The sequence below is a fragment of the Penicillium malachiteum genome (assembly GCF_028827825.1).
Source record: "Penicillium malachiteum strain IBT 17515 chromosome Unknown utg000004l:1.0-4883003.0:1.0-4884900.0, whole genome shotgun sequence".
NCBI lineage: Eukaryota > Fungi > Ascomycota > Eurotiomycetes > Eurotiales > Aspergillaceae > Penicillium > Penicillium malachiteum.
In genome coordinates, this window is record NW_026643097.1 from 313,606 (window position 1) to 331,211 (window position 17,606).

At 45.4% G+C, this 17,606-nt stretch overlaps 7 protein-coding genes across 7 annotated transcripts; all 7 read left to right on the forward strand.

Moving 5' to 3' along the window:
• Nucleotides 1-245: 245 nt before the first annotated feature.
• Nucleotides 246-1,601, forward strand: N7483_008269 (uncharacterized protein; the record flags this gene model as incomplete). The annotated part of the gene is given in 3 exon segments (XM_057091696.1): nucleotides 246-343; nucleotides 396-1,112; nucleotides 1,130-1,601. 3 exon segments carry the CDS (start codon nucleotides 246-248, stop codon nucleotides 1,599-1,601), a joined length of 1,287 nt encoding a protein of 428 aa, XP_056942870.1.
• Nucleotides 1,602-2,057: 456 nt separating this feature from the next.
• On the forward strand, nucleotides 2,058-2,825 carry N7483_008270 (DOPA 4,5-dioxygenase family protein; the record flags this gene model as incomplete). Its single annotated transcript, XM_057091697.1, has 4 exons — nucleotides 2,058-2,128; nucleotides 2,210-2,342; nucleotides 2,413-2,470; nucleotides 2,527-2,825. The coding sequence occupies 4 exons, from the start codon at nucleotides 2,058-2,060 to the stop codon at nucleotides 2,823-2,825; spliced, it is 561 nt and encodes a 186-aa protein (XP_056942871.1).
• Nucleotides 2,826-3,738: 913 nt separating this feature from the next.
• N7483_008271 (uncharacterized protein) lies at nucleotides 3,739-5,048 on the forward strand (the record flags this gene model as incomplete). Its single annotated transcript, XM_057091698.1, has 4 exons — nucleotides 3,739-4,268; nucleotides 4,320-4,376; nucleotides 4,450-4,611; nucleotides 4,682-5,048. 4 exons carry the CDS (start codon nucleotides 3,739-3,741, stop codon nucleotides 5,046-5,048), a joined length of 1,116 nt encoding a protein of 371 aa, XP_056942872.1.
• A 1,757-nt stretch (nucleotides 5,049-6,805) lies between these two features.
• Nucleotides 6,806-8,722, forward strand: N7483_008272 (uncharacterized protein; the record flags this gene model as incomplete). The annotated part of the gene is made up of 1 exon (XM_057091699.1): nucleotides 6,806-8,722. One exon carries the CDS (start codon nucleotides 6,806-6,808, stop codon nucleotides 8,720-8,722), a length of 1,917 nt encoding a protein of 638 aa, XP_056942873.1.
• Nucleotides 8,723-11,429: 2,707 nt separating this feature from the next.
• Nucleotides 11,430-12,435, forward strand: N7483_008273 (uncharacterized protein; the record flags this gene model as incomplete). Its single annotated transcript, XM_057091700.1, has 2 exons — nucleotides 11,430-12,275; nucleotides 12,322-12,435. The coding sequence occupies 2 exons, from the start codon at nucleotides 11,430-11,432 to the stop codon at nucleotides 12,433-12,435; spliced, it is 960 nt and encodes a 319-aa protein (XP_056942874.1).
• Nucleotides 12,436-14,467: 2,032 nt separating this feature from the next.
• N7483_008274 (uncharacterized protein) lies at nucleotides 14,468-15,793 on the forward strand (the record flags this gene model as incomplete). Its single annotated transcript, XM_057091701.1, has 2 exons — nucleotides 14,468-14,485; nucleotides 14,564-15,793. 2 exons carry the CDS (start codon nucleotides 14,468-14,470, stop codon nucleotides 15,791-15,793), a joined length of 1,248 nt encoding a protein of 415 aa, XP_056942875.1.
• A 269-nt stretch (nucleotides 15,794-16,062) lies between these two features.
• On the forward strand, nucleotides 16,063-16,467 carry N7483_008275 (uncharacterized protein; the record flags this gene model as incomplete). The annotated part of the gene is made up of 1 exon (XM_057091702.1): nucleotides 16,063-16,467. One exon carries the CDS (start codon nucleotides 16,063-16,065, stop codon nucleotides 16,465-16,467), a length of 405 nt encoding a protein of 134 aa, XP_056942876.1.
• Between the last annotated feature and the right edge of the window lie 1,139 nt (nucleotides 16,468-17,606).

A 17,606-nucleotide genomic window follows, 5' to 3' on the forward strand; every position in this document is an offset into this window, starting at 1 on the left:
TGTACTCCGTATCGTTAACTGTGCAATAATAATGTCTACTCTTATCGTATCGGGGATAAGAAAGGCGGTAAACCCATCAACTAACGATTAGACGTAACTTGACTTGATTCTTGTTCACCACAATGTGACTCACCAAAAGTGTCTAGAGTTCGAACGTCTCGACTTCTCGGATGGCTGGATAAGCTACTGCTCTCTTTCTCGTCCATTTCCTGTGCTGATCTCGCCTTCACCCTTTTACTTCCACCATGGACGACGACTACGTTGCCCGCGTCCTGACCAAAGAGGCCCGGGATAGCTCTCAGAAGTACTCAACGGAGGGTCTAGGTGCATACATGCCCAAGAGGTACGTTCTGACTCGAGAAATTACTTTTCAAATCCTGCTAATTGGAATGTAGACCAGCAGGAAATGCTCCCAAACCCAACACCCGCTTCCTGCGTCATCTCATCAGAGAGACAGACAGCCATAATACGGCACTGAAACGCAAGGAAGAGAGAGAAGCCAGGGAAAGAATGCGGGCGTTGAAAGACCAGTCTAAAGCAGCTTCCATATCTACGTCTCACTCATCGAGAAGACCCGATCGCTCATCAACTACACGAGACTCCGAGCAACAACGCAAACAAGATCGCGAGGACCGACACCGGTCGTATCGACGACGAGATCGCAGTCGATCCCGAACTCCCTCGACAGATAGAGAAAGTTCACAACGACACCGAAATCGGGACGAAAAAGATCGGCATAGAACAAAGGATGATCGCGACCGCGAGGACCATACAGAGCGACGACGGGATCGCCGTAGGCATGAGTCGTCTCGTAAAGATCGACGAGACAGAGAGAGATCATACTCGAGGTCGCGCAGTCGCTCTCCCCGCCGCGGTCGCGATCGCGATCGTGATCGTGCCCACAGATCTCATCGCAGCGAACGATCACGTCGATCTGAATCTCCACCTGCCCGATCCTCGCATCCCCGAACAAAGCGAGAGTCAGAACCGCGCTCTCGACGGGACGAACATACATCCTCACGTCAGAGTCGTCTATCTCCACAACAGACTACGAAATTGAACACCTCAAAAACATCTTCCAGTGCGACATTACGAAATGACGAATCTGACGAGTCCGATCCCCTCGAAGAACTGGTCGGACCTCTCCCGTGACAGACCATTCCACTGCGCCCGTTCGCTCTCGAGGTCGTGGAGCGTACAAGCCAAGCACTAGTACCATCGACGCACACTTCGCGCCCGACTACGACCCTACCCTTGATGTACAACCAGATGAAGAACATGACGGATATGGTACAAAGAGCTCTTCCCGTCGTCATGTTCCAGGTCTCATGACTGGAGAAGACGACTGGGATATAGCTCTTGAGGCTCTACGCGACCGCACACGCTGGAAGCAGAAAGGAGAGGAGAGACTTCGGGCGGCGGGGATTAATGAAGATGCCATCAACCGATGGAAGACCGACGCCATTTCTACCAGTCAAAATGATGAGCGCCGACCTGAAGATGTCAAGTGGTCTACAAAGGACCAAGGTCGAGAATGGGATCGAGGGAAGTTTGTAAATGACGATGGACATATCGATGTTCGAGCCGCTTGGTCCAAGTAGGCTGGAGGTGGTCGACAGATGAATCGCATACTACGGAGTACAAACGTCTTTCTTACATAGAACCGTACAAGATGCTCATATCAATGTAAATTACGAAGTTCACGAGTTCAAATCCCTTAATGATTCTGTATTCGAAGCTCCTCCAGCGCATCCACTGAGATCCACCTGCACCATGAAAATCACATCTGGACCCGCTTCTTCAAGTTCCGCAGCTTTGTCAGTGCGGAACTCTTCCATGCTCGAGTGGATGGTGATACAGTCTGCCACACTGACGACATTTGTCCTCATTTGTGATTTCTCAGCTTATATTACTTGCTGATTGATAAGATTGGTCATCTCCTGGTGGATCAGTGCGTGCCTCGTATATATAGAAACAACCCCAAAATGGTCTAACAAAGTCAAATACAGGACAACTTGAACCCTCCAGCTGGAAACTTGAAGATAACAGCATTCAACATGACAGACCAGTTCGCTTTTACTTATCCATCTCCCTTAGAGGGATATGAGAATCTCGAGCCACTCTCCGAGTAAGCCCAGTCCGAGTCCATCTCGAAGGGGCATTTCCCCACGTTCCAACTTGAAGTTAATCCGAGCTCTGCGTGAACCAGGGAGCGAAACGAAGACGGCAAATCCTTCAAGAATCCCCAACACGGTATTCTCAGTGATGCATACTCAGAGTTCCCGGATCCCCTTAGCAAGGATCGACGCGGCGGTTTCGATGTCCACATCTACCACTTTCAGGTGAGCAATGACCCGGCTAGTACTTGATCCGTGTCACTGTCAGGGTTAAAAAGACTGATCCTGTGTACAGAGCAATCCCGAACAAGTTATATTTGCCAAGGCACTCTGGGAAAGAATTCGACGAGAATGTAAGCGATCTACTTACACCCAGGTACAACATGTATCCAAACTCATGATACCACAGTCCCCGAACTACGAATCTACAAATTCTTCGATCAACCCGTTGGCCCGCATCCTGTAGCCATGTTCGAAGTGAATATATTCACACCGGCTCAGTTCGGTGCTTTCATTCCCTGGTTGGTGATTAATCGGGGCCCGCTCAGTGCTTTGGTCCACCCTAATACAGGTGAATCAGCGGCATCACAAGAGCGAGATCATACACAACGGGCAACATGGCTGGGAGAGCGAATCCCGTTAGATCTGAGGATTTTCAAGTTAATGAAAGAGAAGGAGGAAGCAGCTGGGAAGGAGACGAGGCTGTAGATATCATGACTTGTAAGACATTCAAGTTCTCAGGTGCATAGCGAGAGAAAAGATTGAAGAACCTTATATTTTTTGAACAGCCTATAAGACTCCCAGTTATGAGTAGCTGAGAACATTGCTATTCATGAGTGGCCAATCTTCCTAACTTGCAAGGTTGTTTCTTGAAGGGCCATCGTGACCCCATCATCTGACTGGTAGGCGGTGATCACACCCTCCTGACGATGACAAGATCCATGCGCGGAATGCACTCAGGCTATTATAATATGACAGAAATAGGCTGCTATCGAATCAAAAACATAGATCTCCCAGCGTGGTTCCTGGATATTCATCTTGACCTCGAACCTACGCATGTAACATCAATTTTGAGGCATCCATCCCAAGTCCTTTCAGTCGATCATACTCAACACGAAGATTTGCGGTAATACGAACTTGAGTTTGCACATGTGGTTGTATTCAGATACTATTTGCTATCCCCTATCACTTGATATTCAGATGTTTGTTACAGCATTCAAGGCCCCTAATTTTCAACATAACATTTCAGGTTGATCTCATTTATACAACTTGAGGTGGGGCAAAAGCACCTAGGCAAGACACTTGTATTTGCTGCAGGGTGTGTTATAGACAAGGTTCGAAAATTATACAGATGACTTCTCTTACATTGCTACACTTAATAGTATGTTACTGGGTATAAGAAAATGGAATAGTGGTGGGAAAGGGCCTGTCTGCTGATATGTGCTGGAATGATACTGAGATCATCCAGTTCCAGGTATACTTATTTGGATGAACGCCTCAAACTCAAGAACTCGAATACCAAATCAAGACAAATCCATGACATTGTGAGACCAAAGATAAAGTTGTTTACACTTCCGATTATTGCTATTCATCGAATCTTGGTTAAGACTCCCAGGCCGCGATGCGACTGGTTTCGTGCTTTACGGTGATATTCATCCCACTATTAGCTCTATTTCTCACCCAAACCGCGGCTTCATCACAAATCACTCTAAGAGCAACGTCAAAAATTCCTCAATATGTATATGAATATGGTAGGTATAAAACCCAATATCCCTTTCACCCAATTCCTGCAAGATTCCAAGGTTCTAACCCGTACCCAGCCCCATTAGTCTGGCTATATAGTACAGATGCGTACAGACCAAGCGATCTACAACAACAACTCGACCACACAACCCCAGAGGTTAATTGGACAGCAATCTCTGGTGCTCCGTCCCCACTCACATTGAATAATATTGACCAGCTGAACAGTCTGGGTAATACCAGCGTTTATCTAACCACTCCCGACGGAATCGCACAAGATCCCCAGCCTGCCTGGTGGGATGGTATCACGCCAGATAGCGAAGGCCGCACGGGAAATGGAACAGGATGTGCCATTGTTGTCGTCAACCATGGAGCCGGCAATGTTGATGCATTTTACTTCTATTTTTACGCGTGAGTCCCCCGCGTCAAGACAGGATGAGAATGTTGTCTGATAACTGGCAGATATAACAAAGGAGATATCGTATTGGGTATGGAATTTGGTGACCATATTGGAGACTGGTAGGGAATTGAATCTTTCAACTTGAATGCGATGGGAGTTCGTTTGAAGGATTTCTCATCTCATTTTGAGCAGGGAACATAACATGATTCGTTTTGCAAATGGCAAACCTCAAGCCATGTGGTTCAGTCAACACGCCAGCGGCCAGGCATTTACCTACAAGGCGCTGGAAAAGAAAGGGAAAAGACCATACGCTTATTCCGCCAATGGCACACATGCCAATTATGCAGTAGCGGGGTGAATTGAATCTCTCAATTTTCCTAATAAATATTACTTGAAACGGGCTTCTAATATCATCGCGTGACAGGCAACACGATCACACAATCCCCGGTCTTAATCTCCCCACTGGGCTACTCCTCGATTACACAGACAGAGGAATTATTTGGGATCCGACACTTAATGCATACGCTTATACATATGATCCATCAACTGGGAAATTTACAGGAGATGGAGAGTCCCCTGTCGCCTGGTTGAACTTTAATGGAAAATGGGGAGATGCACAGCCACCTGGAGAGCCATCAATCTTTGGAGAAGCAAAGTACGTGGCAGGACCTAATGGACCAAAATTCAAGACATTGAATCGACACAAGGTTTGTCCATCTACACCGTGTATTGTTTTGCCGTTTAAGATCTGGGAAGAGGGGGTTGAGGCGAAATTAGAATATGATAGCTAGTTCGTTGACTTAGTTTAATTTGGAAAGATTTTCAAGTTTGTGTAATATTTTCGGGATGTATATCCGATTAGTTTTTTTCTTTTCTTTTCTTTCAATTTTAGTACTTGTCAAAAGAAGTGGGGTTGTAGCTTGATTCAAGCGTGCAAGTTCATCTCTATGTATATTTCCCTGAGCATCAGCCTTGCCCACATGTGCAGGTGCCAGTGGGGAAAACACGACTTGCCAGAAAGCTGTAATATGCAATGTGTCTAATTGTAGATGTGTTCTTCGAACCAATATTTTCTCCACTCATCCAGACTCTCAGGTCCGAACCCCTTGCTGCATACTAGCACTTGAGTACATATGCACATGTGTACTCCATAGTTTGACGTTATCTCCGGCCATTTTGGAACGTGTACATTATTACTATAAAACCAAGACCAAATCGAAGAGGAAATGATTTCCGTGATCTACATATCAATTCCCAACTACTCCGTTCTAGTGCTAGTACGGAGTAGTATGGGCTTCGTAGCCCGAGAGATGCCAGTGGGCGATCGCTAATTGAGGCTGGAATATCAAAACGTGAACCCATCCGGTGAGTAAACTGAGCATTTATTGACATATAATTTCAATCAATGGATTATGTACTCCGTACTCAACCCGTGTGCTGATACGAGGGTCGAAGTAGAAAGCATTCGATTATGATCTGTCCATTTCAAGCCCCATGTTGACCACAACATATGCCTTTGGTTCAACATCGTTGGAAATTTCCAGAAATTTATAACTTGAAGCAAAAGTTTTGAACTTCAAGTTCCAAGGCTGAAGCCCTCGGAACTATAGTTGCTAGAATTAACCTTGGAATCAAATGATGCCCATGTGTATTTTCGGGCGCTTGCTGCACCCCAATTTTATTGATAGTATTAAATATAGATCAGTAGGTAGACTGACCAGGTGCAAATTGGCGATTCAAATTTTCTATACTCCGCGCTGGCATACTGACTAGGAAATACCCAATTTGATCTGTCAATCCATATTATGACGATGGATCCAACCTTGGAACTATACTCCGTACAACTCGGTACTTCATCCTGAAGTTTTCTTAGCCTCGCAGCATTCTAAACGCCACGCATTGAATAGTTGATACCAGCGCCCCCTTAATCGCGAGAGAAAGATATGCTGTCAAATATTTTAGCTGACGAAAAAAGCAAAACAAAAGGGGGACCCAGGGGGAACTTGAATTGATCACTAGTAAATTAGCGAAGTATTTTGGTCTCATCAATTGATGGCCAATGTACAGAGTAGTACGGAGTAGTTAACAGTAATTGATCCTGATGAACAATGGGTATTTAACCGATTTCTCAGATAGATGAAGAGAAATAGCATCCCATAATTTAGCTTCAATTACTGAGATTTCCCCTCATCCTACATGGTCGCTAGTCAAAATCCCGCCTAAGGCAAGCCTTTAGTAGGATTCATTATTCATTACCTCTCTCTTGTTCAAGCTCCTTCCAGAAACCACAAGTGACACCCAAAGACGCGAGATAAATTCACGGCTTGACATAAGGTCTTCCGTCTGAGCTGGGATATTGTAGGTTTTGCTTTGCTTATGAAGGCTCTTGAGTCATTTTGACAGAATACTGACCGGAACTACAAGAAAAATTGAGCAGTCAATGTATCCGAATTTCGAAATCCGCGTGCCAGGACCTGCACAATTATCTTTAGAGAATCTGAATCCAGTCAATTTCGAAAACAAATTATCAGAACAGAGTATCCTTATCATGCCACAAAACGCGCCTCCGAGACCTGACCGGATGTCTGGGAATTTGAAAGACAGCGAGGTCTTTAAAACGAAGCTTTTGAAGATTTGCGACGAATGGATTGACTGGGGACATGAGATCAAATGTTACGACTTTGTGACCAACCTTGCCAATGCTTTGCATGAACATGAAAAGGGCAAGGATGGATCCGCGGAAGACATTGGGGAGTGGGCTACCGATTTTCGCAATCAGCGCCCTGAATTCCAAAAAAGGATAGATGACGCTCGCGCCCAGTCAAGAAAGGATAAGGAAACTGTCGCCAAAGGATGGATATCGATGGTGAGACGTTTGACCAGAAAATACCATATCGACCCTGAAGATATGTATGCTGTACGTGAAATCGGATATTTTACTTCAAAATCCGGTAACAGAAGATCGGTCACACTTGTTCGACCTTCACACGAAAAGCTTGCTGCACTCCAAACGGGCAGGTCCATGGCATCGGCCATTCATTGCTTCTCTGGGGCAGGGAAGATCCTCGTTCCTTGGGTGATGACCCAAGCAAAGGACCCATCACCATATGTTACCATTTCTGAGATTCAGGTCGCATCCAATTTGACTGGATGGGCAAGCATTATGGAATGGAAATCTTGGTTGCATGAAAGCTTTGAGCCCGAGACACGAAAACCGCCGCGTGAAAGTTCTCGATGGCGGCTCATGCTCGTTAATGGGTATCAAACTCCTTTCGATGAGAGCTGCTTTCTTTTCTGCAGAGAACACAAAATCCTCTGCATTTCATACCCTAGAACATGCAGGCAGGATCTTGATCCTTTTCATGTACGCGTATTTCCAACTATCGAGGAAAAATATCGGAGATGGATTTATTTGCGATGGGAGCAGTCAAAGAAAGCTGAGGTTCGTCTTGATACTCGGACGTTTTCAGGTATACTCAGCAAAATTTCGTTTGCGGGCCTAGAGACGGAGAAGAATGAGAGGAGAGTCGAAGCAGAAAAAGCATGGAAGAGTTATACCATTTTGATTGGTCCCATGGGTTCAACAGTCAAAACCCACCTTACCAGCAACACTGGCTGTTGGAAGAATCGAGGGGACGAATGCAGAACTTCTGATATTGTGAATAAAAGCACCCGCAACTCTCAGGCTGTTCGTTCTCAGGAATCCGACAATCAAAATGGAAATCAGGAGACGGTTCCCCCTACCTTGAATGAGGGTATCGCTACATTCCAGGCCAATGTCAACCTACCATCGAACGATCAGGAAGCATCCGAGCCTTTACCCAATGTTCATACTCCGTCAAATGATGATGGTAACGCGAAGGAAGATAACTCGAAGGAAAATACTCCTGCCAAGTCTTCGGACCAAAAATGTCAAATCTCAGTTTCGAAAGCCGTTGAGACCCAGGTCGCCTCAGATAAGAGAATTCGATCTCCATACTGGCCTCAACCTAGCCCTAGTGCTCGAAAAGCAACTATTGCCCAGGAAAAAGTCCCGCTAATACCTCTCGATAGCGGTGGATTGAATGTGGAAGGTTCAGTCTCAATGTCCGGACGACAGGTTCGATCTCTCAGTTCTTCGGACAAGCAAATGCCCCCAGCGCCCAAAGACAAAGGGCCAGTTTCCACATTTGGCCAGAAATTGGAACAGTCGACTCTTTCTCTTGTGAAGGATGATTTGCCCACCGAGTCACAAGGCACAAATCCGCTTGCGTTACGGCCCAAGGGATCCAGCCAATCGTTAGACCAACGCTCAGGTACAAAGCGCAGTGTGGACAACCCATTCGACACTTATGACAAGGCCATGAAGAGAATAAGAATAATGCCTGAAGACAAACAAGGAGCCCTCGAGAACCGGTTGAATTCCTGGTTAGACCAAGTGATAAGCTCCAGCTCTTTCGGACCGGAGTTGAATGAAGAATCATAGCTCAACAACGTTCCTTGGTCTCTTCAATTCATATGGGGCCTTATCTGGGGCCCGAGAGATAGTAGAGCTCTTGTCTGAATTGAAAGTTCAATTTCAACACCTACCTGCGCACCCCCTCTCTCCCTGCTTCTTTTTGTTTGTCGTGATATATGTGTTTTATGTAAATTTAGAGCTTATTTCATTGCTTCTATTCAAAATCTCGGAAATATTGTGTTTTGTTGTTCTCTAGTTTTACCTTCAAGTTGATTCAAGTTCATTTATGAGCATGCGCATGTGTTCAGCTAAATTACAATTTATTTTCCCAACCACGAAATCAATGTGATGTCCTATCAGTAAAAACCTTGTCCATCTCCAAGGTTTGGTGCAATTGATGATGTATACAACTCTGAGAGTTTATGAAAATTTTCATAGAACTCTACCAGCACTCCCGGCAACGTGAAGATGAGAGTATCGTAATGCTTCAAGTTCAATACTGGAGCACAAATCTAGCTTGTATGTATCTACTAGTCGGAGTTGTCCTCAGTAGCCCCGACGTCCGGGGTAGTGCATCGCGTGTCTGTCAACGGCTAGCCGCCAACACCACTGGGCAGTTGACTAGTCATGTCTAGTGGTATGCACTCCTTACTCCGTACTGTGCAACTTGAAATAGTTTGGGTCTCCCCAAGAAACGTGCATTATAAAAGAGACTAATTACAAGGAGGAAATGATCTTCACGATCGACACATTAATTTAGAACTAGATGGACGGATCGTCATCAATCCAAATCAGAAGTCACCTGGTGAGCAAATCTGGCTTATCCGGTTGATAGCTGCGAGGTATGGAGCACGCTAAGGCATAATATCTGACAAGCTATGCATCTGTGTGCAGACAACCATTAAATCCCGCTTCTACGCCATGCTGCACATGAAAGTCTCTTTTACGATTTAATGAGATCGGCTCTAAGAGAGAGCTGCTAGCATTTTGGGCTGGCATTTTATTTTTGGATCCAAGTACTCCGTACTAGACGGTATTATGATGTGTCCATTACAGAACTCCGAGTCCCCGGGGCGCGCCTCGACTGACACAGAATTCCAAACACTTCAATGTTGTAGTTCACGCACGGAGAGTACGCAATGCATCTACTCTCTGCGACTTTGCGGCGCCTTTCAAGATTCCTCATGATAATGGGGTGAAATCATGACATGATATTTCGTGTGGATTCATTCCTTTTTCATGGACCCTTGGTGACGTGATCCTAGTGCACACTATGCGTCCCCAGCAATTGGTGACGTACTCAAATGTCAAAATCAGTGCTCAATTGGAAAAGGGGGACCGAGTTGGCCCGCTTCTTTTACTAATGCTACAGCTGCAACCGGGGAAACCAAGAAAACACACCGATATTATCAATTGATACATCCACGGAGTGTTATTCACCGTGAATCTGTCAATTACCTCAAAGGCTCGTTTCCATTACATTAATGATCAATGCCGTCTAGACTTGTCAACCCCCACATGGTAGATCTCGGATATGCAGGGTACGCCCGAGCCAATATCCAGTATCGAATTCCCTTGTCTCTGCGGCAACGCAAAACGCCACGAACTAGATACCTAGTCAATGCCGGACCCTAAAATCGAACAGTGATGGTAAAAGTCTTAGCTAGGCAACAAAAGCAATATGTTTTCCCCCTGATAGACTCATTCACCGTCCAGAGAATCTTGATTAGCCAAGTTGGTCCCGTGCCCTAATTTTCCAGGTTTGTTTTCATACCTAGGTATACCCTAGTACTCCATACCCTCTGTTGTATGATATTCGTGTTTAAAACTTCTTCATATCCCATAGACAAAGATCCGAGGCCATTCTCAGCTTTCATCGTCAATCGTCTATATCAAAAAGAATTTCACCGTCGGTTCCACAATTCCGAACCTCAACGCTTTTCAAGGGAGGCGCCCGAACCTCTTTATCTTCAAGTGCTTCATCTTTGCCTTCAACTTTGAACCTGGTCAAGCGTGCACGGTCACACAATAAACAAAAGCCCTGTTATTGCACAATCGAAAGGATTCTTCAGAATCTTCAGCTCTCTGTAAGGTCTGCTTTGCTTCAATTCCTGATCGTGCCCTCCATGGCATGCTCATAGTCACCAATAAAAGCATTCCCCTGGTCGATGTATAGAGATTTTGAAATTTGCATAGTATCACTCTCGCAACAGCTTTCTGAGACTTCACACCCTTGACTGGTCCGAAAAGCCTGTGAAAAGAGGACATCGAGTTCACCATGAGCCGCAGAAGAGGTTCGAAACCAAGACTATCCGAGGAGCAAAAGAGAGAACTGGTTATACTTTGCGATGACTGGATCAAGTGTGGTCACAACATCCAGGCTTATGAATTCGTGACTCGCCTTGCAAATGCATTGCTTGAACGTGACTGGAGGCTAAAAGGAGAAATTGCTGGGACTTATTTATACGAAAAGTGGGGTTATAACTTTTGTTATTCCCATGGTCAATTGAAGAGAAAAATCCTTCAAGCTCGAAAGGCTTTGAAAGATAACGAGGAGAGTTATACCACTGGCAAGGAGTGGGTCGCGAATGTCAGAAGTTTGTGCAATCAATACGATATCAAACCCGAGAACATGCATACCGTGACGGAAATTGGCTATTTAATCTCAAAGAGTGACAATAACAAAAATGTCACTTTAACTCGACCTCGAAACCCAGATCTGGATCCCCGACCTATGGCCTCAGCCATACATTCTTTCTCCGGGGCGGGGACCATCCTTGCACCTTGGGCCATGTTCAAAGAAGATAATCACTCACCCTATGCGAAATTCGTTGGAATTCATATCGCATCCAATAGAAATGGCTGGCCAAGCAAGCTTGATTGGCAAGAATGGTTGATCAACCATTTCGAGCCTCGAACGCGTCAATGGGAGCTTGGAAGCCCCATATGGCGACTTATGCTGGTCGACACCTACAATTGTCCTATCCACGAGGACTTTTTTCTCTGGTGCAGGGGACACAAGATTCTCTGCATTTCATACCCCAAATATCAAAAGGACGATCTTGATCCCTTCAATTGGGGTGTTTCCAAGACCATTAAACGAGAGTACAAGAGGTGGCTATACTTGCGCTGGAAAAATATGTTGGAAAAGAACAACAGTGATGACCCTCATGACAATAGCAGTGGTCAGGTCAGTCTTAAGTGGCAGGAATTTGCAGGAATTCTCAACAGAATTACGGTTGCAGGCAAGGAGCCGATATTTGCTCAAAGAAAAGCTGAAGCAGAAAATGCATGGAAAACTGGGTCTCTTTCCGTGCTCTCGAGCGCCTCGACGGGTGCCTCGATCAATCGCTTTGAGGATACACAAAATCTGAACACGGAACAGCTGGTAGATGAGGAGCAGGAGGAGGACTATTTCATTGTGGATGAAGATGAGGATTTTCTGGACGATGTGGAATCTAGCTCCCAGACAGTCGACAACTCTGTCTACAGTGATGAGGAAGATGCTCAGAGTACTTCCAGTGAATCGACTGACTCTGCAGACGATTCATACGATGATTGCTCATACCCAGAGCCTTCAGTGAGAGGACGCTCCCGTTCAAGAGTAGCTGAGACACCCTTTGCAGCAGCTCGCGTCACCCGATCTCAGTCTAGAGCAAGATCAATGGCTCTCACTGCCGGTTCAAGGCCATCCTCGCCCGACAGGCGTCGCCGTCGATCACCTTCTCCAGCTCAATTGACATATCGACAGAGAGGTCGATCTCAATCTCGTGCGAAACTGGAAACTCCATCAAGACTGTATGTCAGAGTTCGTTCTCGTCCTGTCGAAACTTTGCCTCGTCCGCAATCAGAGTACTCGAGGTATTATTCCTGCGATATGGGCAATTCATCGTCTCCAGTCCCAGGCCCAAGCTCTTCCCTTGTCGGCCCATCTCCCATGACCAGTTCTTCCTCTGTTGCTATACACTCCTCCCCTTCATTCTCACCGGGCTCCGATTTGATTCCTCCCCTGAAGTCAACAAGAAAGCGGACTGTGAATGAAATCATAGACGATCATGGTCGTGCTATGGAGGCTTTGGAGGTCCTGCCTGCGCATGAGAGGGAAGTCCATCGGCAAACCCTGAAGGACAATTTGTGTGCACAGATCCTTGCGTCATTCAAATGAACAAATATCCTTCGTTCCCACTGCTGACATTTTCTTTGTGACCTTTTTCATCATCGTGATATATAAGGCCCCGCTCTTTTCTCGGTCCTTTTCTTTCCCTGTGCCTATGTCTGAAACTGCAGTGTGTGCATTGTATACAGTCCTTCCCTATCCCTTCCTTTCCTTTCTGCGCATTTTCTGGTTCTTTTTCATTTTTGCTTCAAATTCCTGGAAACCCTGGATTTTTATGGCTTTCTTTTACTTGATCAATTTCATTTGTTAGTCCAACGTTTTGAAACAAAAAAAGGAACAGAAAAAACTGCCAAGCAATAGTAAACCCTCCATTTCATCTTTAAATATTGATCAATAAGTAGCATCCTATCCAGATGTGCGCAGACCATTGCGGAGTACTATGTAATTCATCATGGGCAATTTTCTTACAAAGAAGCTTTAGATATTTCCACCTTAGAATTGATTTCACGGCGCTACATACTGAGTATCACAGTCAATGGTCCCAAGATGCAACTCTTAAGAATAAACTTGAAGCGATCACCTAGCCTTCAAGGGGCTTTAGCAATTCCGATCGAATGATCCAAGATCTTTCGGTATTTTTGTCGCTAAAGCTGAATATTCATTTGAATTGACACACGGGCAAGTGGGAGCAAGAAAATGATCTATTGAGTTCTTTGCAGGCCCATATGATGTATCAAATCCGGAACCCGACACGCGTCTTGCATGGGGAGCTGCAGTTGGCAGGTCGCAGAATTGTGCAGCTCCTTCCCGAGGTCGCTCTCTGTATACCACTCAAGCATGGATCATTCAAACACACAGTTTAGATTTGAGTGGTATTTGGCAACATTTATTGCATCACCAGAGTTGAAACTGGGCAAAATGGGCGTTTTGGTTTCATGGATGACTGGAAATAACATTCTGACTCCCATTCATCTGATTCCCGTCCACTTCTCTGTACAAAGTACGGAAAAAGTTGTTTTGTTTTTCTCAATTTACCAAGCAGACCTGTCAATTCATGTGGTGGGTCCCACGAAAGAAAGCGAAGAGATTTCTGGACCAAAGGCCCAAGTTGCCTAACCAACCTGGGCAGGATCATGGAGGAGATCACCAGGTTTTTCCTAGTGTCGCATCTTAACGCCACCAACTGGATAATCCATCCCAGCCTCTCCTGTATCCAAAGCACACTTGCTTTGGGATTTTCACGGTAATAAAAAAGCAAGCAAATGGCAGTATTACATACAATAACGAATTCTCGGTTGATATAGCGAAATGTGGTCTGTATTGCGCACAACTTTCCAAGGTTTATGTCTTGGTCAAAAACCTATACGATTGAAATTCACCTGAGCAGAGAGCCTGCTACGCATACGTACACAAATGATTTCTTGATGATTTCAGCACTGAATCTTGGCCGATCATTCTACCCCGAGAACAATCCTGGAAACCACCTATCCGAAGCTGGCTCTTGCGCTCATTCTTTATTTTTATGGTTAAGAGTTGAACAGGCATACAGATAGACGTCTGCAGTTTCAAGGATTGTTTCAAGTCCTTGGTCTTTGATCAAACTTCCTAGACCATTGTGAGTTCTGTTTCTCGCAAACTGCTTGATTTCAGTCTTAATGACCTACTGTCAGAAAGTGGTTTTGAGAATCAGATGCTAAGTAACTTTGAGATTCACGTACCACCACCTTCGAAACGATTTGTCAAGCATCCAGGCCGTTTCCACTTCTCAACCACGCTGCACAGAAAAAGCATTCATTCCATGGCCCGGAACACCACTCGAGCGCCTCTCTAGAGCACCTTCTCGAGGGCGAGAGGTTGACAACACAGAAGAACCGAAGCTCTCCGACAAGCAGGAAAAGGAGCTTCTCAAGATTTGCGGGGAATGGATCGACTTTGGACACGAGCTTAAGTGTGAAGAGTTTGTGGCGGGTCTTGGAGATGCATTACTTGAGCGTGATTCAGAGTATGAAAGAGGTGGTGCCACTTTCATGGATCATATATATCCAAAATGGTCGAATCCTTTTTTTAGCAAATTCCCTGTCCTAAAACGCAAGATGACTGATGCTCGGAAGGCCGCAAGGGTTGAGCAGGATGACCTGGCCAAGCAATGGTTATCAAACCTAAAGTCTTTGATCAATAGATATGGTATTCAAAAAGAAAATATGCATATCATGAAAGAACTCAGTTTTCTAACATTAAAAACCAGAAAGACAAAGGCAGTGACAGTCATCCGGCCCAGCGAGCCTAACGACGAACGGCGCTTCGTGGCTTCAGCTATAAATTGTTTCTCAGCCGATGGAACTCTGCCTGCCCCTTGGGCCATCGTGAAAGGCGTAGCAGACTCGTCTTGTCAAAGCTCCGCTCAGCTAAAAGTCATTTGCAATGAAAATGGCTTTATAAACCGTTTCCACTTGAAGAGATGGTTGACCGATCATTTTGATCCTCAGACAAGATCATCTCTCAAAAGTTTTCAATGGCGACTCATGCTTGTTGATGGCTATCGATACCCTGTGAAGGAAGACTTCTTTTTCTGGTGCAGAGAGCGCAAGATTCTCTGTATTACTTTGCCGAAAAATAAGAGAGAGGATTTGGACCCTTTCTATTGGGGAGTGGGGAGTCGTCTTGATCGAGAGTACAGGAAATCTCTGATCTTGCGCTGGAAACAACATTTAGAAAGAGCCGAGCATGAAGCGTATTCCAAAAAGAGCATTGGGATTATTCTCAAGCCTCGAGAATTTGCGGATATACTCCGCAAAATGACCGTTGAGGGGACAAGCAGAGAAATTGGTGAGAGAAAGAACGAAGCGGCAAATGCCTGGAGAAGTGCCCTTTTTGCATCTCTGGGTGCTCAAATACGCGATCCTGAGGATCCAGAGCCTTGGAACAAAGAGAATATGGATGAACTCTTTGCTGCTATAGACGAGAGGGATCTTGGCTCCTGAGTTTCATCGTTCCCAAATCATCATCAAGGGAAGAAGCCCAACTCACCCCGGTCAGCCCCGCAGCCTCCGATGATGAATATATCCCACCTGAGAAGGTTCATTGCAACACGGACTTCTCATCCCAAAGGCGTGGCCGCTTACTGGCAGTAGAAGACATTCCCACCAAGAGTCTCATAACGCGCTCCAAATCCGCAGCTGAGTCAATAGCTTCGAAAGATGTTGCCTTGTCACCCCGACCTCTTGATAGGCGTGACTCTGACGGGATTGAGATGTCTGTGGCGCCACGCTCTGGAGGTCATTCTCGTTCATCAATAAAGCCGCCGGCATCATCCAATACCGAAGGCTGCTCTCGTGCTACCAAATCTTCGCTCCATCCTCAAATCCCAAGCGGGACGCGGCCATCGAGTGATGAGAATGATTTATCAACTTCCCCTCCAAGACCCTCGCTTGCTCAGACGTCCTCCCTAACATACGCTCGGGACCTTGGTCAATCTTGTACGCCAAAGACATCAAAGACACCAAAGAAACGCACTTCAAGCGATATCGAGGACGATTATAAGCGGGACAAGAAAAAAGCGAAGCTTCTGCCGCCAGATGAGCAGAAAACCTTCAAGAAATCTCTACATCGCGTGAAGCGTGCAGAAATTGCCTCGCTCATTGACACCCCGAGTTGAGTAAATACGAAGTTCTTCATCATGTCTTTGTGGTTCTCTTGATACTACATCTTTTTTCCTTTTTTTCTCAACTTTTCTCTCCCATTTTCCGTTTGTTTTCCCTTTTTGTCTCCCTACACCAAGTACTTTGCAAGTCTGGTTGTTCCTGGCTTACTTGAAAATTCTCATTCCCTTGTTCTGTTGAAATATCATCTATTTTTTTTGGTAGCTTCTGTAAAAGTCCCATCCAATCCATGAGTGCCCCAACCTCCACCTACTGAGAATTTTTTGACTCACTGGGTTTGAAAGATTGCAACTTGACAGCACTTGAGTAGATTTATATCAATATGGTGATCATGAGGGGGCATGTGAAATACAGCATAAAACTGTCTCCAGGGCTAGCCTCCAGGCTGGAGCTAACTGCCTGCCCGGGCGCGGTCCACCTCTACTAGTAGGACTGGGGGACACCGGGCACGAAGAAAACTACATATTACATGTCTAACTCCAAAAAGCAAAGCGGGAGAGAAGGCGACAAGAAAATAAAAATAAAGTAACAAAAATGGAAAATGTGATGAAATGGAATCGAGAATACGGAGGTTGAGATGCATGTATTCCACCATTGTACGGGGTACTCCGTACTAGTAGTTTGAACAGGGATTTCTGTTTGAATTCTGAATTGTGAAGTATGATGTATCCATTTATTCACGAGTCTCGGGTCCCAAGGTTCTCCTGGAGCCAATACCTCCATAACCGGAATACTATTTTCTCCAGATTTTCCGTTTTTAGGAGACGGATTTCCAATCCATCAACCTTGGAATTTCATGTTGTATTTGCCATGAACCATTGACTGGGGGATAAATGTGAGAATGTATTTTTGTTTCTGGATGTTATTTCCACAGTACTATTCCGTAGTTCCCACAGATTTCGATCTGTCAACATTGTATAGTGGATCCCCGGATGTATATGGGCTATCCCGCGCCAATCTCCGGGGCTAGACTCCCCAAGTCTCCCCCCTAATCTTGAGGAATCCCCCTAACGCCACAAATTACTTGGATTTCCAGCTCTCTAGATTAGTAGGTTGAAAAAGCAACCAATCAATTTCGATAGTTGTACGGAATACAGAGAGAGAGCACAGAGGAGGATTTTCATTTCCAAAAATG